This window comes from Spodoptera frugiperda, chromosome 15 (assembly GCF_023101765.2).
Source record: "Spodoptera frugiperda isolate SF20-4 chromosome 15, AGI-APGP_CSIRO_Sfru_2.0, whole genome shotgun sequence".
Lineage (NCBI taxonomy): Eukaryota > Metazoa > Arthropoda > Insecta > Lepidoptera > Noctuidae > Spodoptera > Spodoptera frugiperda.
In genome coordinates this window covers 10,173,664-10,197,675 of record NC_064226.1, presented here as the reverse complement: position 1 = coordinate 10,197,675, position 24,012 = coordinate 10,173,664, and the positions used below count along the sequence as shown (strand labels likewise).

At 34.6% G+C, this 24,012-nt stretch overlaps 1 protein-coding gene and 1 long non-coding RNA gene across 5 annotated transcripts in view; one reads left to right on the top strand and one right to left on the bottom strand.

Annotated features, from left to right (window-relative positions):
- Positions 1-81: 81 nt before the first annotated feature.
- The window catches only part of LOC118271515 (adenylyl cyclase-associated protein 1), a 33,236-nt gene continuing 9,305 nt past the window's right edge, over positions 82-24,012 (top strand). The window contains exons 1-4 of one of the 4 annotated variants that reach the window (XM_050698658.1): positions 82-250; positions 19,002-19,243; positions 21,666-21,751; positions 22,569-22,951. In XM_050698658.1, the coding sequence (XP_050554615.1) occupies positions 19,211-19,243; positions 21,666-21,751; positions 22,569-22,951 (502 nt within the window). In that variant the 5' untranslated portion in view covers positions 82-250; positions 19,002-19,210. Of the gene's footprint in view, positions 251-4,583; positions 5,597-8,646; positions 8,879-16,681; positions 16,932-19,001; positions 19,244-21,665; positions 21,752-22,568; positions 22,952-24,012 lie in introns of those variants that run through there. The other 3 variants (XM_035587623.2, XM_050698659.1, XM_050698657.1) reach the window with 3 other exon arrangements.
- On the bottom strand, positions 18,017-19,001 carry LOC126911468 (uncharacterized). Its single transcript, XR_007706003.1, has 2 exons — positions 18,860-19,001; positions 18,017-18,294 (listed from the first exon to the last, which is right to left on the bottom strand). It is a non-coding gene; the product is annotated as an uncharacterized LOC126911468 (long non-coding RNA).

The following is a 24,012-nucleotide window of genomic DNA, read 5'->3' as shown; positions in this document are numbered from 1 at the left end:
TTTACGATTAGTTTCACTAAAATAAAACTACAGTTTGATGCGAACAGTAAAATTAACTTTAATAATCTGTGGTATGCGCCAAAGTTTCGTTCGTGTAACTGTGGTATAAGCCGATTTTGTTGTAGCCATTAATCTGACAAATAACCTAAAAAGACTGAATTTTATATTATTTTATACGTAAACAATTAGTGAATTAATAAATATTCGAGCAGTCATATCAGCAATCAGTCGGCGAAACGAGATAACGCTTGTGAGTAAATAAATACCTTTATCAATTTGTTACTTCCTATGTATCTTAGATTATTTGTTACACGCCTACTGTAGATTAAGCTTCGCCGAGTCATTATTAAATTACTCTAACGCTAATTTTACCCCTGTTTTTCGGTAATCAGTACTTTTTATATAGAATTTTAAAGCAGAATAGTGAAAACTCAATTTATTTGAAAGGACAGCTAAGTACCTTTACAATTAGATAGATTTTATATTCGGTGGACATAATTTATTATTCTAACTGTACTTGTCACTGGATACGACTACTTATGGCAATAACTATAATCGAAGTTTAGTAAATCAAGTGCAAAGACAGCAACCATCAGTATCCATACCCTCTAGACAAGTAAGGATGATTATCTTCAAACTACAATTCTGGATTCTGATTAGTAGGTAGTACATAGCTTAAATGAAATTTAAGAACATTGCAGCACAGAATATATTTCTATAGCATGGAACTCTTGGTTTTAATAATTATTTAGACCTATTTATTTTGTGGTTGAATGAGTCTTGTGATTTGCTAAAGATACGTTTTAAACAAACAAAGAATTTAAAAACAGTACATACTTTTTCTAGCTAGCTTTTAGAATAAAAAACTGGCACAATTGAATAAACTTATTGGGAATTTATACATGTTCACTTAAACAGTGAACCAATTTATCTATATAAGTATCATTTATTGTTTAATTACAGTAGAACTCCAATTATCCGAACTCCGACTATCCGAATCGCCGATTATCCGAATCACAAAAATTGTCAAAAAAAGTCTAAGTGTGCTATTATTCTCCCCCCCCCCGTGTGACGTGTTTGTCAAGTCTTGACTTGACTTGTCTTAACTTGCCGTTGTGCCTACGCTGACTTCCCCCGCAATTTAATTCAATAAAAAAATAGTGCAATATCAAAACGTAGCTTTTATTCTCTTCAATGGCAATTTTTTTGAAAAAATCCGATTATCCGAATATTTGATTATCCGAATGGGTCCCGGTCCCTATTAATTCGGATAATTGGAGTTCTACTGTACATTAATTTTTAATTTTCGATCTGTGGACCTAATAAATTAATAATAAGCATGTGATGATATTAATTGTATATATATGTGTATACTATAATAAGTGTTTACTGGTAATCTAATGCAAACATAGTAGTTACAGGCGATAATGTTAAAAAAGGTAATACATACTTAAATTAGCCGAGTACTGGATCAACATTGGTGATTAGGAGGCTATGTAATACAATAAGTAACGGAAGGAAACATTTGAGTAGATAAGGAATGAGGTTTATTGAATGTAATACATATCTGTCTTTATTACATATTTTCAGTAATTAGGCACAAATTTTATGTTGTTTGAATTGATTGTTGTTTTGTGCCCATAGTTTTGTTTTCAAACTGTAATGGGTGAAATAATAAAAAATACCTTGGCGGATACATTTATTCATTGAGGTTGTCTTGTCGGCTAGGTTGTATTTAACTTTACTGCCACTAGTTATTAGCTTTTTCTTCTTCACATTTCACATATGGGCTTGGAAGTGCTCCACCAAATTGAGCAATACATTGGCGGCTCTAAAATATGGTTATGGGAAATAAACATTTAAGTTTATAAGAATAGGTTAGGCAACTGTTTTATCTTTCACTAACAATACAATTTTTAGTTTTAATTCCGCTTGCAATATATGTAGCTGCAAATGGAATGAAAACAATTTTTTTTAATGTACCATGGATTTCTGCATTGTTACGCCTGACTATATTCTATATGTTTCATTTTTATATAAGTAGGTACTTGATAAAATTAACGATAGATAGTTCATGTAAATTACGTTCTTAAATCTGGTAGATTGCCTCTTTATCCAGACATCGCAAAACAGGTCCTAATAATCAAATAAGAAGTACCCTTATCTCAGATCTGCGGCACTCTGCGGGCATGTAAGTGAGCCTGATTGATGCTGTTTGAGCGTTTAAGTAAACTTATCAGTATTCTGCAAAATAAATAAAACCTGTTAATGCATACATTTCTTGAAAATAATTAGTGAATATTAGTTTGTGGAGCCCAGTATGTAATTTATGAAAATAATAGCATGTGTTTAGACCTCCTCACATTAGTTGCAAGACGGTCCAATTAGTGTAACTTATCCACAACGCGTCATTTGACGATAAGCGTATTTAACGATGACGCGTTATGGATAATAGATCTTATTAGTGCACCGAAAAGTGAAAAAAGTAAAAAACTCGAACCTTTTCTGTACAAAACTGGTGTTAATCTTTACATTTTTATTCTAAATAACATTTACTTGGTTAACAATTTAAAAAAGCAACAATTTCCTCTGTATTGGCGTGCCATTGAAATACATTTTCATTACAATATTTTAGCTAGCCTATTTACATAATGCCCTTCTTATATCGGCGGTCAGGGTTCGTTATTACTTTTCCCGAGGGTGCCCTAACGTATTCGCTCTTTGAATGCCTATGAAATATGGAACATTTCAAGAATATATTGTTATTTTCATAACTTTAACGTTGTCTTTATTCATATACCTACTGCTATAGATCAAAATGGACAGCAAAAGTGTACCTATATGATTACGGGTACAGTTCCAAATTTCGTACCAGGTGTTTATGACGGGGCTTTGGGGCTTTGCGTGGGCGTGGTCCAAATAAAAAAATAGCCTATGTCGCTAAAAACTCAGGCTCACGACCACTTCTCTAACAAGCTCTACATAGAAATGCTTGGTTACGACGACAGTTTTACTAAGTAGGTACCTACTACTAAGGATAGTACGGATGATTCAGATGTTTGATCATTGATGTGACCAACTGACCGATGACGTTCATCGGTCAGTCAGGTCAGGTTCAATTTTGTAAAACCAACATAATTATTTATGTAAATTATGCTATATGCAATGTTTCTAGAATATTCGACACTAAACCGCTACAATCATAAACAAAGTTCGGAAATAATTGCTATTGTATTGTTGTTATGTTTGAAGCTTCCCACTGCGAGATATTTCTGAACACAAGGTTACCTGAAATTTAGTTAGCAACTTTACGGCATAATTATGAGACGGTCTGTTTCTAATGTAGTGCTCCTAAATTATTTACGTATCATCACTGTTTCCTGCCTTATTTTATGCTAAATGTAAATATTAGATGGATATTTTTAGTAGGTTTCGTCAACCAGTTGTTAATTGATGATCACTATCACTAGATCTAAAATTAATAAGATATCATATTATTACTTTACTAAGATAGAGTAGCCGTTTCTCCTTGTAACATTTTTGTGAGTTATCGTTTTTATAATCTTATTTTAATTTTCATAAAATAATAAGCAAGACACGGAATCTATTCGATAAACTCTGATTTCTTCGTACATAATTAATTTCGTTACTTCCAATTTCACTAAGGTCAGAATTACAAGCCTGAAAAGAATTATATATATATATATTCTGGTCAGTAGATAATTCCGTTACGAGTGCTAATGCATCGGAATGATAAATTACTCGGTACCTATTTGCAGGCAGAAATTAATGATAAAAAAACATCTCGAATTCTCGGGAAAATTCTTCTTCTAAACTTTATCACAACATACTAAGGTATAAAATATTTAAAGATATTGTACCTGAAAAAGTGGTGTAAATTAGAGGCTGAATTCATAATTTTATAACACGCATTGCTTGGTTTTATTGTTGGAAAAAATTAAACAGATGTTTTGTGCTATGTAACGCAGGCGCGTACCGCTGGAAGTCGGCTACAGGCATCCAACCGAGAGTCATTAACTTCAGCCAGCCAGGACCGTATTGTCAGTAAAATGTAGTGTTGTACCCAAGGCCATTACTGTCACGTCTCTAGGACTATGCTGAGATCCTCATCAGCAAAGCCAAAAACAAATTAACGTTTTCAGTACTTTAGTTGTCGAAACGTTAGGTAAAGGATTAAAACAACACGTATATTGCTGTATTAAATATACAATCGCTTATAGTATTGTTTGTACACAAACAAGAATTCATGAAATGAAAGTGTTCTAACGATTCTCAGTCCTTAAGAAAATTCAAACCATTATAATTATATTAAAGTTTCGTAACAATTTGTAGGTAATAAACTAAACACGATAAAACATAGGAATATAACTTTTCAAATCAAAGTATCTTGGACTCATTAAATCAAACTGAGAGAATAGGCTTCGGTTTTGGGTCTCTAAATCTCAAGAGCTGCGTGGTGTCGCCGGGCGCGGGTGGCAGGATGCGCCGGGCGGGCGGCGCATCCGCCCTGCGTCAGTGCCGTCAGTCGCCCGCCGCCGCGCGCTCGGCTGGCCGCCGACCCTACGTACGCCACCCTTGCCGTACTACTAGTATGGCCTGCGACTTCTTTTAACTGAAAACCTTGACTTAATACTATAATTGCGAGTTGTTGACAAACTTTGTTGATAATATAAAATGGCATTTTGAAGAAAATATTGAAACGTTTGTTACATTGTTCATAGTTTATCACTTTATGTTTGCAAATGAGATATTTATACTTTAAAACTCTACGTAATAATTATGTTCAAAAGTTGTTGTGCTCGACCGAGTAAAAAAATGAGTAAAAGTAAATCTAAATCAGAGAAAATGGATGCAAATTCTGAATCTGACTCGGAAAATACAAAGAAAAAGTTACCAGATATTGAGGATAATAATACTCCGGAAAAGAAAGAATTACCACAAACAAACAAAGAATCTGTAAAAGAAGAAATTAATTTAGGGGAAAGTAAAGAGCAAAAACCTTCTGAAATGGCCACTGTTCCCGAAGACACAGACGTAGAAAATAATGATGACGAGGTACATAATGATTCTGTCAGTGAAGCTGGGGAAGTGGATACTTTAGATCTTGTGCTTCCAAAACAAGAATTAACAAGAAAGAGATATTCAGTGGACTACAAAAGGACTCGTTTGGATTTTAAACGATTTTCTGTTGATTGCCGGCGTGACTCTGCTACTTTGGAAGAATTAGCTCGTCTTGAACAAGAACTCGCGCGGACAAATGTGGACGTGCGTCCTGGAGGTCGGCGCAAATCAACTGGTATTCTAAAATCTACAACAAACAGCAGCAACGGAGGGTCAGAACACCGACCTAGTAGCAAACAGGAATCAGATACAGAAGATGACGAAGTATTTGAGGAGAGTGTTGCCAAAACTGGTGAAAATGAAGGGCCTCGAGATCCACCAGCTACTCCGGTGGGCCGGGATGAGTTAGCCCTAAGGAGGCATAGATTTTTTTCTGATCTTGTTTGTGCTGCACGGGCTGCTGTAGAACATCGTGTTCGCTTTGATCCACTCGGCCCAGTGGTTGCAGATCCAGGTGAGCACAACTTACATGGCCTAAATTGTACAATTTGAACAAAGCCAATCCTACCATTTACTTCTAAAAATTTTACATGACACTAAGCCTTCATCTATCACGTTAGAACTTCTAGCATAACAAATCTTAAGTTTGATCTATCACCTTGTTGACCAGAGAGGTTCTAATGATATATACGATAATAATCTATTATTTTGGCCGCTACCCAAATCATCTTGCTTCTTACGAACTTCAGCTTGAATCAATAAATCGAGATGCAGAACATGTAGTTTTAAGAGACTAATTATATTCTTTGTTGAATAAATATAATATTAGTTATTAATTTATTTACTAAATAGATTTGAATGTCAATACGCACGCACTGCATCTTTAAAGAATTTTATTCCGCGATGACTGATACTGAAACTATCTTTAAAACAATAGTACGTAAAGTATGTGCTTGTTTAAAAGCTTCGGAATTGTTATATCTTTAACTCGCGCACTCAGAGTCATTTAATGGTTACTTAACCCCTCCCTTAGCAATTGTTTTCCATACAAAATCGTTACTAAGGAATAGTTTAAGTAAGCATTAAATGACTCTGAGTGTGGCAGTTATACTTTATAATTTTTTCACAGCTTTAACGAATGAATAGAAGAAAATCTTATTTCATAAGCTACCAATTAATTATCCTTTTCGGTTTGTTAAAGAGCAGCCTTGTAAGCGGATATTGGTAGGCGTGTTAAGTCATTCAATTATGGTATGAACCAATTTATTGGCGATAGTCATGGATGAGTTAACTCTTTTACGATATCAATACTGTCGGCGACATGGGTGGCTGTGTCAATTGACACTCCACCTTCATTTGTAGCATTTGACATTAACTGACAATACTATACTGAAGTAATATTTGTTCCAGGACATAACCCTGGATGTGGCAAGATATTACTTTACTCTATATTGGTTTACAACTCTATTTTGAAGACTTAGTAAAATTTGCGCCCTAGACTCCAAATTAGACTTCTTTTTTTATTGGTTTTTTTTTCGGGTCTCTAGTACTTACTTTCTTTAGGACTATTAGTAAACACAAATTGGTCATCTCAATAATATGTGATAGTGGCTAGAAGCTAGCATATCAATTGAAATTAACCGACAAGTAGATAATATAGCCGATTCTTATTCCTTATTCAGGAGTTAATTACTTAATAATTTAAATATCGCCCTTTTTAAACTAATTACGCCCAACAGGTTAAATTCTGGTCGGAACGAATAGGCTTACGTATCGAATTACACAACGCGTAATGAATTCGACGAAAACTAAAATTAGGTCTAAGTTTTTAAGCTGATATAAACCAGTTGGGCTTAATGAAACTTTAATGTATTGTCGGGACGGATAAGTATAACAAGTTAGTTTTTAACGTAAATTTTGTTAAATTGAATGCTTTATTGTAAGTGTCCTTTGATGAACATAATAACACAACGCCACAAACAATCCGTTCAAAGGTTTTTTCAGAGTGGCCGTATCTTTCCATTGACAAAATTAACTCAATTTTCTGCCGTCGGGCTTTCGAATTTCATGTCTGAAAGTTTTCCCGTTGATTTTCTGACTGTTTATTCGGAAATTTGTTTCTCGCATTTGACCTTTAATGTTGAACGAGAAATGTGAACCCATACGGCCTATTCTATCGCCTTACGTTTGCTCCCTGGGGCCATGAGTAAAGATCACATAAAATAGCATTACTGGTGTAAAGAGATGATAAAATCTATTTACAATAGATTACTCACTGTAGACAATATAATATATGGTTCCATAATTCATAGATGATTATAAAGTACTTATGTATGTTTACTTTTAATTAGTTGCTTTTGGGCCTATCCCCTGTCACTTAGGACTAATAAATTACCAAGCGAAATATGAGTTTACTGTGCATTACTGCTTTACCAACGTCTTTAGGGAAATAGGGCAGGTGATACTGTGTGAATATTTTTGTGTAGGTAATTGTGTTAAAAGAGACAGACAGGTATATAGGCCTGAAGCTTCCTTTTTTTTGTAAACTGGTTTTAAAATCTAGTTACGGAGCCACAAAGGCGCTTTTAAAATGTAGTTTATTTTAATTAGTCAAAAGTTATCAAACTTACAGGATTATTACTTAATTTAATTAGATACTTTGAATATTATCTTCTTTGATAGAAGTCTTTTGATATGTAAAGGTACACAATTTTAATTCGGTATAAAGTGTTTTGAATATTAATAAGGAATTTGCTTTATGAAATTGTAAAAGATGTTTGGTATCAAAGTAATATTTATGAAAACTAAGCCAAATTCAATAATTAAATATTAGCTTTTTTATTTCAAAAGCTTCGTAAGCGTTATTTGATCGTCCGTATCACATTTTATGTATCGCCATATTGAATAAAGATATTAAATTCTTTATTGATTGATGTCTCTAACTGTCCTCGATAAATAATTACATATTTGTGTCATAAATAAAAATACATTTATAAAATGTCACTTTGTTAATTCAAACAAATAACGTAAACCGCTATTTATTTTGTAGAGGAAGTCGTATTCATATTAGTCAGTGTTTTATTAAGTATGTATGTAAAAATAATAATAATTTCGTTTGAGTGTATAATTATATTATGTGAGTCGATTGTGATAAAAATACAATTTATTGTATTGTCCTTAAACATAATTATTATTTATTGACAAGACGTACATAAATCAAGTCCGTTTAATAAACATATAGCAGTGTAGGTAATCGGTTTTACGAGCCAAATAGTTCACTACTAGTCGTCTACGTATTTTGCGAAGGTCGCAGTGCATATATAATGTACGTACAATTTCATTCAACCTTCGGCAATGGTGAAGTTAAAAATGCATGAGTATTGAACACTATCGATATGACTCGTCGCCAGCATCGGCTCAGTGGCTCAATTCTACTACGCGTATTGTACTTATGCTGTCATCGTTCATGTATTGTACGTCACTCCGTAATGAGTGAGTCATAGGCCACAGCTACAGTTCAGTGTCGGTCGGACTGCGTTCACTCATAAGAGCAGTAGTTCGGTAATCGTAAAGTTTCTAGAGAACGGTTGGCGGACACCCGCTTAGTTTCTGAATCATCGTCACACATCCGTCCGTGTTGATCCCAGCTCCCGTCAGTATACGGCGACGCACGCGCATGTTTACACGCATTGTGCCTTTCCTAACAGTGCATGAAAAACAACGGTTAAGTGTTCTGAAAGTGTTTACTGCTGTGCTTATAATTGGTTGATATACGGATCACACTCTTTGGAAACAGGTGAGGGGATTTATTTTTTAACGATGACTCGGGTTTTGAAATTTTATATAGTTTTACAGTTTATTACTATGCAAAATAAGATACGATAATATTGTGTCAGTGTAGCCGTTCGTTCCTATAATAAGTGTATGTTTTCCTGCAAATGGTGCGAGCTTATCAATGTCGTTATTGTATGGGACTGTTACCGGACGCCAGGCAGCACAAGCTATGTCAACGAACTTAATCGTTTTGGTGTGGTCATAATGATACGTATCGTTTAAGTAGGCGATCAGCTGTTATAGTGCCATATTTGATAAGCTTGAGTGATACGGTGTCCGCATACAGAATGTATTGCAAATATTTACTTGATACATGATCACATAACCTATTTTTACGCTGTTACGTTGTTCAAATTGGTACAGGGTTTAAACACTATAACACATAACTATAGTTGACTATAAATATTGGACTCTATAAGTTTACTAATAGTATATGCTCATACTGTTTAACGCATATAAATAAAAAAAAGACGGGTACCCGTTACACCTACCATACATTTAATTATTTATTTGTTGATGGAGGCGTTTAGTAACCTGCTACTTGGTTTTTACTCAGGAAGTTGCTCCATGGTCCAACAATCGATTCTGGTCGCCATTGTTTGTGATATAACGCTCTGCTCATGTGGAAAATTCATAGTGGCTCAGCTGGGATAGGTATCTGCTATTCAATTTCATAATGCGGTTGGCTATGCCATTGCAAATATAGAGAACACGCCACCAGAACTAGGTAAATAAACTGTTTGATCTGTGTTTTAAAAACTTACGTAGAAGCAACCGGTATTTTATACGGTATACATACTCGTACTAATGTACATGTCTCCACCAAAGTGTGAAAGAATACCTCATCAAGAGAAGAGCACATAATATAAAATAATACTTTTGAGTGGGTTGTACGATTCAAAAGCAACACCCTGTGACATTCTGGCGGCATAATCTTAATTATTGGCTGCGAAACCACGAACTGTACTTATGTCTATTTTATTAAAAAGAGCTGACTTTCTCAACCGAACATTTGCGGTCAAAGCTTTTGTTTTTTAATAAAAGGACCTTGATAACGAAAGTAGAATTACGAAAGCCCCTTTTGACCCTGTTCGTAATTTGTACGACGTCCCGGAAAGTTTTTGAGAGGTAACTTAATTAACGTTGTCCATGTAAAATATTTGACATTTTGAGGCATGTGGCATCTGTTTAGTTAGATTGAACGTTGAAAAGAAGCTATCCAATTTGAATATAAATGAAGCTAATAGACTCGAAACCATGTCGCAAATAAAGTAAGTAATTGGTTAATTTATTTCAAAATTAGAATATGCTTACACTTAAACATTCGTTACTTTAATTGCCTGGTTTTATTTAATGTGAATACCTTCAGTGCTGGTTATCTGAATCAAACGGTCGGATTTGACCAGCTGGCACCTATCCCAAGCGAAATGTAAATATAGACCCGACTGTATTGCTGGAAAGCAATATGACATCAGTGTTAGCTACATATCGCGCCCATTCCACTTAAAAAATAAACCATTGTTAATTTCAGATGCATTTAAAAGTTTAGATGACGTAAGAAACTAGGGTACTGCAGGTATTTGAGTGACTTCCAGCACCCACCGTCATAGAGGAATGGGCTCATTAAAAATGTATATGAGTATGTCATTTAGTTAGGTGGTGGTTAGGAATGTAGAGCAAGCTAAGAGGTGCCCACTTTCCTTTCTACCTCCACCTAGACGTTTCAGGAGTGATGCTCTAGTAGTTCTAAGCACATGTTGCACGTAGCCACAATTTTATATGCGAATTATTTAAGAAATTCCGTATATTATTCGTTATTTTTCTCTTATAAGTAGTTTTAGTGTTATATTGGTTTCCTAAAACTCGAACTAAGTTTGTCTAAGTATCTAAGTACCTAAATGTGTTATGTAGATCACAAATTCCCTGTGAATGATTGATTCAGTCCCAAGACCATTTTATTTAGACATTTCATTGCCAAGGTTGTGGGCGTCGTCAGTCGGTGCCAGTAATGACACATAAGTCAAGTGCAGATGGAAGCCTGGTGCTAAGTGATACTTACGTGACATAATTTTGAAGTAACATAGTCATTTATTCCATGTCTCTTTAACTTTATTTTTGTGGGCGTCATAGAAACTCCTCAGTGTGAGATGGCATTAACCTCAACGTCAATAAAAGTCAACAAAGTTTGATATTAGATTTGATTTGTAATCAGGTGTATATCGTCCTCTGCCCATGTTATGAATTTTCCTATTGACTTCCTCCTAATCAGTCGGTTAGAAGTGACTTGTACCTTATAACATATCTAATCTCATCATAAACAGCCTAGAAGTGGCCACTGCTGACCAAAGGCATTTTTTCACACGGAGAAGGTTTGAGCCTTAATCTCCACGCTTGCTCAATGCGGGTTGGCGATTTCAAACTTGTAATTAGATTTCCAGATTTCCTCACGATATTTTCATTAACCGCTTATCAGTGGTGTTAAAATAATCTTAGAAAGTACACATCATTAGGAATCCGCACATGCATAAGAAGCGGGCGTCTTAAACCTCCGGGCCACCGCGACACTGATATCTAATATATTTAGCGGTAATGGAAGCGTAGAAAAACCCTTGTTCTTGTTTTTGTATAGGTTGTAAATTAAGCTAAGATGTCTAATAAAAGAATGTACATATTTATGAAGAGAGAAATTTTCAATTACATTGACATAATTGCCAAGTGGTGTCTAAATAATATTTTATCTCATTTACAATTCTCTTTATGGAAGACTAATTTCAATGCTTAACCGTAAAAATATCTTGAGCATTATTTTACTGGGATTATCATCGCCATATTTAAAGTAAAAAAGTGAGTATTTAAAGTTAAAAAGTACACTGGGTCTTTGTTAATTTTTTTTAGTTATAGAATAGGTTTGTTAGTACCTCAATTACAAAGTAGGTAGGTACACTTAGAATGTAATTGTGCAGTGACACGATTGAAATACGGCATTCCAAAAACGTATGTATGTTACGCGCACCAGATGGTCTTCAAATGCCCCCTAACGAGTTTCTAACGCAATTACTGGTGATTTGTTTTGTGTACCTATTTGGTATAGTTAGGTTTATTCATCCATACTTCGCTTTTAGAAATAGAAAAGTTATTGCCCCATGATATTATTATGCTTAACAAAAATACGTTGTAAGAATTATTATTACTAAAGTATGTTTAAAACTAACATGTGTGATTTGATAATTTCAATGTAGTTTAGCTGGTTCGTAGAACACGTGTCTGGTTAGTTTTATCTTATTATTTAAATTCATAAAATTATCTAACGAATATTTTGTACTGAACGAACTGTGTTTAAATTAAAATGTTTATCTCATCCTCAGTTTGCCGGTTTGAAATTCTAGGTTCTTTGAGGAAGGAAAATAATTGATGACCAATTTAATTCATGTGCTGCTTGTCCTCCATATCTATTTATAGAATAAATAAATTTTCCTTTATTTTAATCGAATTACTAACGTCAGATTTTGATCAAAGTGTTACGGAATCAATGTCGACATTTCATTCATGCAGACGATTGAACAATTATTCTATCGAATTCACGAAAATAGTTTTCCACCAAGAAGTACAGATTGTGGGAACGAAACAATTTATTTAATCTGTACACAAGATTGGGTAGCGTAGCGAATGAGAATTTTCCGAGGATTTGTAATACAAACCGAATTTTCCTCGGGGTCTGGTATCTTGTCAGTTGTCGCCCTTCTCGGGTAAAATAGATTTTATTGATAGCGGGAATTACGTCATAATGAAATATCATGGTAATTACTGTTTGGATCTCTTCTCATTATACGTGTGCATTCGTGCGTGGCTGGGCTGAAAATAGCTCTGAATATACTTTTCGCTAATTATATGCTTATGCTACATAATTATTATGTGTATTATGAAACGGTTCTTTGTTGCATATTAAAGCGTAAACGCCATCTTTAGAGTTCCTAGTAAACTTTAATTAAGTTTCATATCTGGATTTTATTTACTTTCATTGAAATGTTTACTGGAGTTTAATTGAGATAAACTTTTAACGACATCTTTGAAAGATAAAAGCGCACGCTCACTGCCTCTTGCCACTATGTTGGAAAGAAATAAACTTTAAGTAAGTATTAAATATTTTCGGTGAGTCAGTTCTGGTTCCACTAAGGCAAGGACAACTAGTGATCAGTCAGACTACAAGTTCTTGACAGTACTGATAACCGACAAACTGAGACAGACAGTAAGTAATAAATTACTTTTCTAACGTATATCATCAGTTCAATGACCTTTTCCCGTCTAGAAATGGCAAAGCATTTCATACGCATTTTGAATTATTCACGGAAATATTAAATTAAGTATTATATCGATGGAATTAATATATGAGGGAAACTGCTAATGTATTCTTAAATCAGTAAAATAATTTTGTACTGATTGTGTGAATAGCAGTTACGTAAAGATGAATTTGTATATTTAGACGACCTTGGCCAAGAAGATCATGTACTAAAATAAACTAGTGTGATGTAGATACGTTGAGATAGTTTTATGAAAGAAGCATATAGCGTCTATGAAGTATAAATTAATGTCAAACACTCAATAATGAAGCCTACATCAACCAGGAATACAACCTAAAACGTTTTTTTTTCTCCTTACATTTTCTTTAGTATTACGACAACAGTAGATTAGTTATTTACCGTAAATGCAGAAAATAATGTATAAGTATCATAATCTCAGTGAAATTGTAACAATAGAGTTCCCTATAGCCGAGGGTTATCGGTTTACCGTGCATATTTTGAATAACTTAATTAAAATGGTAATTACAAAGCTAATATTGTTAGCGTTTGTTGTCAAAGGCTTGGAAATAGGTTGATCTTCGCTGAAGCTTGAAGTTTCGGTATTATAGCGATTTTGTTTTCGTAACTAATTTATTTAAGGTTGGTTAAGAATAAAACAAACATTTCTGCCCTGAACAATTTCAAGTTTTCGAATCTTTTATTTTATTGTTAGTGATGTATTAATCTTCATTTTAATGTGCAACAATGCAATGATTCTTAACATCGTACCTTCACATTTTTCAGAAGGAATTATTACAATATCATCAAACTCAATCCAACTCATATACCTTTCATAGATACCTATACCTAAGTATAAAAACGTTATACATCTACAATGTCTTTCTTTAAAAGTGAATTTTAATTGAACTTTCATTCCTGTGTATGAACAATGTAGGCAATTACATGCCACGATACATTTTGTCAACTCTATTGTTATGGTATTATTAATTAATTAATTAAATAACTTGTTTGCTCAGACAGGTTTACTGTCTATTTGGAATCTTACAAGAAGAATCTTTCTCGTAAACCGGTTTGACTATGAGACCGAATGAGTCATAATATTTACTGTGTCAATTGGTAATGCTTTACCTACATATGCAACAAGGAGACGTTTTAAGATATCATGTCTTATGGCATTTTGATGGCGATGAGACAACCGTTACCTACTTGGATAATATTATTTGTCTTCGCACCTTATTGTTCTCGCTTAACGATGCAAATTATAATACCCCTGGCGTCGCCATTTTTTAATGTAACGTCAATTAGTTGGCTTCTTGCTCGGACTACAAGTTATTTTTTGAGTAAAATTAATTTTCTTTAGTGTCTTAGTTGTATGTTTTATTTTCAGACATTTATCTTTTATAGCTACGTATTCATTAAAAGTACCTATCTGGGTATACATTTTTGTTATCCTAAGTTATTTGTCACACGAGATATAAATAATATGAAGCAACCCTATAAAATTGATAAAATTCGTATGGTTTCACCGTTCACGGACCTCGAAAAGGCCACGACAACTTATTTGAAGACCCTTTAGGTATATTGATTTTATCCTCTATACTAATATTTACATAGGTACCTATTTACATGAAAATAATGGGGCTAAATTGTTGAAATTTTACACTTCATTATTCAATGTTTGATGTCCCTTTTGCTAAACCTAAGGGAAAAATAGACACGTAGTCGTTTACATACAAATATGTTTATGCTAATGTAAACATGTTTAATGTTTTGAGCTGGGCGGACTATGCAAACTGTGTAGTAGCATTTGTATTATCATTAACATTTTGATTATGTTATTATGTTCGTAAACATGAGATACCTTTCTGTCATAGATTCGCAAACAGTCTATTGTGGGTATACGTTTGGGTTGCTATAATAAGTTTAAGTAAGTCTTGTACAAGGTTGAAGGTACAACGACAAAGCTTCCTGTATAATAAAATCTCGTGTGATAAAAGGCTTTTTACGGCTCCGAGGGGTGTTTATAAAAGCCCTCGCGTGTAATTTTTCGTCCGAAATGCCGTGTAGGTATTAAAACGTGGAAACGCCTTAAGGTTTATATCAAATAAATTCATGGGCAAAGGATAGACAAAATCTGCAAGCAAGTTCAGTTTTATTTAATCTGCAAGATGTGATTTTAATTTGGTAATACATGAAATATAATATCGTAATGCATACTTCAGCGTGCTTAAGGAAACAGTTGTACATGGATGATAGATGTACATACATAATAGGTACCTATTGGATAGATCACCAGTTCAGAACTTGACCCAATTTCTCTCATGAAATGGGGACCTACTCTATGTACCCATTTACATTCAACTCTCGCGTTTCATTCAGCCTCCTGGCAGTACATTAAATAGGTTATGAGAGATTTTAATATAGTTAAATTAATGTTTCGTGCAGCGTTCCAAATTAATAATTTACCAAAGTAATCAAATTTTAATCATGTTTATGCTTCTGCTTTCCCCAATGTATTTAGGCATCCAGACCATCAATTGACATTGTCCTCTGCCGAAATGATTAAATCTGAAATAATTGAAATTATAATAATCCATGTAAAGTGTTGTTTACTTCAACATTTTTATTACAAGCGTCGTCTCTTGGCTATTAATTTTCCGAATGGCTTCGGTGATAATGTCTGTAGATAAGGGCAATCATTTTCTTTTCTTTTCTAAAACATAAGAACATGCCTGTATTTTAGGTGTCGTAAACAAGCTTGTCTTTGCATATTTTATATCTTTATGTTCCTAAAAGCTTCTGTATAGTAGATACGTCTAAGTATACCTAAAATAATGCTCAATTTATATTGATAAAGGCAAGGTTTTGTGAAAATTCTTCACTAATATTAGACCTTATTGGATGCTTTGAGAAGCGGTAGGAAAATTTAATTCTTTTTTAATGCTAATTTTAAGGGAACAATCTATGTGCTGATTGATCCTATTGGTATTCAGGTTTCCAGGCTTACTTTGGTTGGTAATTTAAATTAAATGGGAAACATTGAAGTATTCTGGATCATGAAAATATAGTTATGAGACTTCACACTTCCTCAATATTTATTGATTAATTTTAATAAGTAGTTGTTTTTATATAATCTAGAAAAAATACCATGAACAATCATCAGACGAAACGTTATCAGTTTGTACAACTTCACATCTACATTGTTGCATTGTGACAAGTCCTCTAACTCGTTTGTCAGTAGAGTCAACAAACGTGTGAGTAGAATTCATCCTTGCGTGGAGTAACCAGGGCGTGTACCCACAAACAAATATACGAGTATATGTCGGTGCAATGTCAAAAAGTAAAAGTCCATACATATATGGTGACCAACTCTCGTACATGTTATCAGGCATTCGCTTTATCTAGGTGTAATTTACACGATTACGGTTCCAAAGACATGTTATCATATTTATCATATCTTAGTGAGTCAGTCGATAGTGAGCGTTCAACCTGAACTTAAGTGACTAAGGTGTTGAATTATTGGAAAATCATTAGTTTGTGATTACATTTTGTAGTAGTTAGACGTTACTTGTTAAACAAAAATGGACAGCAATACCAAAAGGGATATGAAAAATCTCATCAAGATGTTTGAGGCGCGTCAAAAAGAGGAAGAGGAACACGACGCGGATGTTAGGGATATAGCAGAAATGACACAAGAGGCCTTCAACACAGTTATGGGTATATTATGCTTTCTATTTTATAGTATTGTACTTAGTACATTTAGCTATAGGTAAGGAAACTATTTATATCTATTTTTACTTATGATCAATATTATTGAAGAGATTTCTAGTGAATTCTATGTTCTCCGTTTTAGTCATTGCTTACTCTATTAAGATACTCGTACGATAAGATGCTATTTCTACTTCATAAATGATTAAAGGATTTGATTGTTGAAGTACTCAGGAAATTAAATGTCACAATCAAATGATTGGTTTCGTTATGTTTACAAAATGTTATTTTAAAACTGGTACTAAGAGCTCTCAATATTGAAGATACCGCGGCCCATTTGTTTGACTTTGATTCGCTTGTGTTCTTATTCAAAGAAATAATTTCCAGCGATAAATTTTCTTTATTATTCCATTACATTTCCATTTGCACAGTCCCACTTGAAACTTCTTGAAAGTTATTTAAAGGTGATACAGACTCATGAAGCTACTTAACACAATTCGGTTTTGAATATTTTAGGCATTCTTAAATGAAATTAAACATTTCGTATCAATTTCCAATTTTCATTTGATGTTTATTAAAATCATTGAAAGTTGACACTGTAGGTATAATGAATAGTAAGTAATCAATTAGTAAAAGTGTCATTGAATGTCCTAAATGAATAGCTCGCGGGTGGAGTAAATTTCCCATTAGGAAGGCCCATTTCTCTAGGTTTATGATGTGGTTGTTTGTCGAGGTCGACTGAATGCTTTGTATTCAGAGGGGTTCGGTTCCAAACAACAAAACAATAGCGATAAAACTTCGTATCTAGGTAAACAATAGTAATGGAAAAGAAAAACTAAAGTATGAACTACACAGATTCTTTCTCCATAATAAAGTAAAACAAGTGGTCCTCATCTGGCTTCCCATTGCGGTGTGGAGTCGCGTGTAGATCTTGGTGAAGCCATTGTTTCGCACAATTAATTTCAACCCTAGCGCAACGTTTCTGCATTTTATGAAACACTGGCTGCAATTGCGGTTATATGGTTTTAGCTGTGTTTACACGTATAACTAGACTATGTGTGTGATTGTGCTGCAGATATTAAAATATTTTGTAGGTCACTTTTAATCATATAGAAACGAAGAGGTATAATTTTAGATAAGTGCTGAGAACTAAATAGTAACATTTGTGAGACGGGTTCATCTATTTCTGTTATATAAACTAGACGAACATTTTTAACGGAAAATATTTTTATTTCTCAACTGAACCACACAAATACAAGATATTTATAGATATCCAAGATCATTCATGTGTTCATGATAAAAGTAGCATAAAATATTATTAGTGGTGTGTGTATTGTTACGTAATAAAAATATTTGAGCTACAAACGCGAATCTAACAAAGGGGTACTACGTCCGAATGGCCCAAATCGAATGGCCCATGGGCCATTCGGACGTAAACAGAAATCAGCTACGTCCGAATGGCCCACTAAAGGAAAAAAAAAAAGGAAAACAAAGGAGTAGTTAAAATAAATGAAAAATTATATTAGAAAGTACATTCGCAAACATTATATTAACATAAAAAAATATATAATTACTATATACTTAATTTAGTGCCTGTCGATGTTGAAAAAAACTTTTTTTTCTTTGAACCTTTTCAATAATTTTACCGATTTTGTAACTTTTTTTTTTTTAATTTAAGTTAATTGTATAGTTATAATTGTTATTATATTATATAGTTATTTTAATATTTTGTTGTTTTACTCTTTAAAATAAGACTGATTATTACTACCAAAATACACCGACCGTACCCAAATATACATTGCACCCGAATGTACATTATGTAGTTCCTCATTTGTTTTCCTTTTTTTTCCTTTAGTGGGCCATTCGGACGTAGCTGATTTCTGTTTACGTCCGAATGGCCCATGGGCCATTCGATTTGGGCCATTCGGACGTAGTACCCAACAAAGTACTGAATATTTTACTTAACTAACAATGATCTGTTTAGGAGACGACTATAAATCTATTGAAAGTTATGGCTAAGAGGTTATTTCTGTATTTTAGTAATATTGAAGTACTAAGTTTGTGTTGTTCTTTCACCAGGTAGCGAAGCTGACGCTGCAGCAGCGACCCGGAGCCCAGCATCGGACCTCGAGTGCTTGATAGAGCGCTTGGAGCGTGTCACATCGCGTCTGGAGCGCTTGCCGCTGTTGCGCGCGCGTACTCCAACGCCGCCGGCGTCTCCTGCGCCCTCGCCAGTCTCCGAGCCCTCGCTCCCATCTCAAGCACCGTGCTTTGAACCAACCGACAACATGAGCGTTAACGGTTATCAAGATATAGTGCAGGTACCTTTATACACTGCTTATTCGTAGACATGATACTAAATTCTACCATCCACTTCAAAATCGTCGTCCTAATGAACTAATCGATTAATGGCCGCCATTATCTTAAATATAACCCACTATATAAAAATATCAATTAGAAGTTTGTGAATGCTGGTTAGCTCCTCTTTCTTTGAAGAATGGATTACAATACTAATTAAAATATATATGCGGCTCCTGCAAGTTTTAATAGTGTTCATAAAACGACACCATAAAAATATAAAAACCAACATAAAAGATAAAATGCCCGCAGTAGCTAACATTAAATTCATGATGGCGTTGAATCTCATAATGTGCAGTGACCGTGCATTTAAATTCCTAATTCAGACTTAATGATTTCATCCGTGTTAGGTTCACCGAACAAAAACCGCTTAGTGATAGACTCATTACTAGGAAAACAGTTAACTACGGTATAAGCATAGTATGAAGAGGAGACCGTAGACTAAGTTAATCCATACATGGTTATATCAGTACGTTGAACTGTAGGACAAACTCGTTTCCAGCTAGACGTTGGTTTTTTGCCAAACCATTAGGAACTATAAAGTGGAAAAGTAAATAAGATGATAAAAGTCTATTGATTTATAAGTAACGGATTCAGCTAGGTTATCTCGTGGACAGGGTGTAAAGGTTGTGTGCCAAAATATAACATTGATAAATTGCCTTATGTGCGCCCTATAAAGTATATAAATGCTTTTAAACTATGACCTTTTAGTGACTGAGAAGACGTTTATCTTAATAGATCGTGGACTTATTCTCCGCGAAGTGGTTCCGGGGAAAAGGATTATACGGACAACGGAAGATGAGACAAAGAGGGTTTAAGAAAATTAGCTTAGTCGGGAAGGCACATATAAATAAAAAAGTCTTTGTAAGAGATGCCTAGGGTCGGGTCTTGTATCAATTAATAACGGTCGGGCGACATTACGTTGTCCTCAAAGACTCGGTCCCGGGAAATATGTAACCGCACAATTTTCCCCCTTCCTTCGTCCACTGACCTTCCGGCAAACTCTTTATTTACTCTAGATGTTGTTACATCAAGTCATCGGAGTGTTTGTCAGCTACTCAGCCACGATTGTTTTACCAGGCTCTTAATTGAATTTAAAATGTCGCGGACATTTAATTTTTGAAAAAGGGTTTCATAATATCATTTCGTTTGGGTGTTTAAAAAAGTGTGTAAAGAAAAATTATATTCTGTGACAACTTTGAAAGACATCGGCATAAAGCTCTGTATAAATTAGATCAGGAGAGATACATTATTTTATTTGTTTTTCTAAGCCTAAGTACCTACTTACTTAAGCTACGACGACAAATACCGTTTTATAGTGGGCACTTATTTAGTGTTTATATTTGTCTCTTGAGCACATTAGTTAGATACATAGAATTTAATTAAATAGAAGAAAGGAATTTGTCTAGATTTAAGGACACTAGTCATAATGAAGTATGTATAGAATAAAATCTCTGAATAGAAAAATACAAATATACTATTACTTATTTCTAAATTATTTTCCTACAGTATTTGATCAGACCAATATGTACAGTATCCATACTATTAACTCGTATTTCGGCAAAAAACAGAAATACATTTTCATAACAAAAGTCGGGAGCTCGTTTATTGGTTATGTAATAAGGGTGAAATGTTCAAAGAAAGTTGATAGAATACTTTCTTTTGATATACTATTATCTTTCAAAACCAGAGAATGGTTTAATAATAGAAAAGTATTTTCTGTTATATCTTTGTTTTGGGGTAATGGGCTCTGGAGATGTTCTGAAATTATCCTTCTATGTTTCTACTCTATGAATAGTAAGTACAATGAGTATCATAACACAAAAAAAAAACAGTTTCATTGTCGTATCATCACGCATTTTATCCACGAAAGGTAGGCAGGGGTGCACTGTACAAAAGTACAATTTAATTTTCCCCATTTGTGTTATAAATCCCATGTAATAGGGAGTGAGTGCATATTATACTGGACACTTCATGTTATCAATATTAAATTGAGGTAATTGAAGGCAAACCAGTTATGAGACGTGGCGTTGTGTTACCCCAGGGATAAAAGTTATAGCGATACTGGCTAATTGCTAGCGAACTTGTACTATACAAGTATACATGTTTGCAATTTTTATGAGGAAAGTCTAGACCGAGAGTTTATTAAGTCATATACTTTTTATGGATTAATTAGGTCTAGGATATTTAATGGTCCTTTACATTGACAACGTAAATCTATATAGAGACATTTTACAAAATAAAATCTAAGTTGTGTAGTAATCTTAATAACCGGAACTGTAGATGTAGATTTCGAGAAATGAACAGCATACTTTTAAACTTGTGTTATAAAGGGGTGAAGTTACGTGAAGTTTTGTATGATTAACATATTGTTTTGTTTGACAGGGTCCTCTGCAAGTTTACTTGCAGCTGTCGCAGCAGATCGGTGGCGATGTCTCCGCACACGCCAACCTGGTCAACGCGGCCTTCCAGTAAGTAATAACACATTCCGCGTAAACTATGCATTGTCTATCCATCAACTTTGTTTCACTAGAATTCCAGGCTTGGACTAGACAGACTGGCGGGCGCCTGTATTTACCTACACAAAACATTATTTTATATTGCTGTATTTTGCTTAGTTAGCTATTTAGCTTAGAATGATAACTGAAATAAAAATGGAATCTGCAAGCTTCATGGTATCGAACGGTATATTTAAACGCCTCTGCAAAGTTTAATTATGTTTTACAAATTTGTATTCGAAAATCCCGTTAATCACACTTGGTTTATTTGTGGTTACAAAATTGGGGTGTGGAAGTTATTTGCTCTTCATCTTCGTGACGCGGGGCAAGAAGCGATTCTAATACAGTAATTAATTTCCCTATTACAACTTGTTTGTGTTGCTAAATGGAAACGAACCGGCAGATTCACATAATTAAATTAATTAGTTTCATTGAGCTAGAATCAACGCTATCAAAGTAACACTATAGTTACAAATTGGCTTCTAAATAGGATCCTAATAACTGACATCATCTTCAAAGTCACGTGTAACTGTCGGAGTCAAGAAGCAGGTTAATGTTTGTCTTTATGTTTGTCATTTTCTACATTCTGTTTAATTGATATCACATTTTATAGACCTTTAATGCTGCTACAGATAGGTACTTAATGTTTATCGTGACTATAATATAGTTCAAGTTATCGTCGTACTTAGGTCTGAAGAGTCTTTCAAGTTGTTTGTTTCATACTACAGCTACAACGGTCTTTGAGGACACTTGAATATGTTTGTTCTAATTAAATGTTATTGTACACCAGAGCGCAACTTCGCTACATTCAACTGGCTACAACAAGGAGCAAGCCTTCCCAGGCTGAGGAGATGCAGCTCCTGGCTCCGACCAGCGAGCAGATCTCTGCTATCCAGCAGTTCCGTGAGAAGAACCGCGCTTCGACGTACTTCAATCACTTGTCGGCCATATCCGAGAGCATTCCTGCTCTAGGATGGGTGGCCGTGGCGCCTACCCCGGCTCCTTATGTGAAGGAAATGAACGACGCTGGCCAGTTCTACACGAACCGAGTGTTGAAGGAATGGAAGGAGAAAAACAAGACGCACGTGGAGTGGTGCCGCGCCTGGGTGCAGCTGCTGTCCGACCTGCAGGCCTACGTCAAGCAGTACCACACCACCGGACTCGTCTGGTCTGGTGAGTTACTTCATAATATTCCTTTTCTAGTATTCATTGCGTACGGAATAGGCTCTAAGCCCACATTAATAAATTACTATGCAAAAGGAAATACTCGTTGTCGCCACGATGAGTAAGTTGTACGTGATCGGCATGGTATAATTTCATCCGTCATATAATTAATGAGACGAATATTCTACGAGAAATACTTGTCATTTTCCTATCTATTTTGTTCCCTCTGTGGGATACGCCGAGTTGTTCGTAAGATATTAATTCATCAGAGTGAGTGGTTTGGTAGCATTTATTAAAATCTTTATACATTCAAAACCATACAAAAGAAATATTAGTCTCTACGCATCATAATATCGGATAGACCCTTAGCCTTTCGTAAATAGTTCCTTACTTGAGTTATACGGGGCTTGATGGTTAAGGAACTAAAACTGAATCCAAAGTAATATTTAATTTGCATACCTCTCCAATCATAGAACTTGTAAAACAATTTATGTAAACCTGTTAACATAATTAATGCCATAATCCATCCCGTCCTATTTAGGTCTTTACTTGGTGACATTAATTTACAATTGTAAAGATATCTATACATAAATAAAACCCTCATTTAGCCGGCGTTGTTCTCTGGTTGAACTTGACACGAGCGTGGCTCCACTCTTGAATTATTTAATACGCGGTTGAGGTCTCCAATGTCACCGCACATTTAAGCGCGGGTTATGAAATGCGCTCGACCTTAATGTGGGACACCTGAACACGGGATCATCAATGTAACTAGAGGGTTCATAAGAATCTGAATGTCTTTAATATGTTCGTATTCGAACGTCGTAATTTTCTCCTGCGCCGTGCTTGCGTTCAAATTAGTTTAGAAAAAGTGTTGATATTATGAAGTAGCAAGTTCACTCTTAATATTTTCCGAAAGAACGGGCTTAGGTTTAATGTGTAGGTACTTTCTAAATACGCCTACTTGCTTCAAAGCTTGTTACCTGAGTCCTATTTATTTATGTAAGTAAAGTCAACAAGTTCAACACGTGCCGTAATTTATATTTTAATTTTTTGTCTACTTTAATATCAAG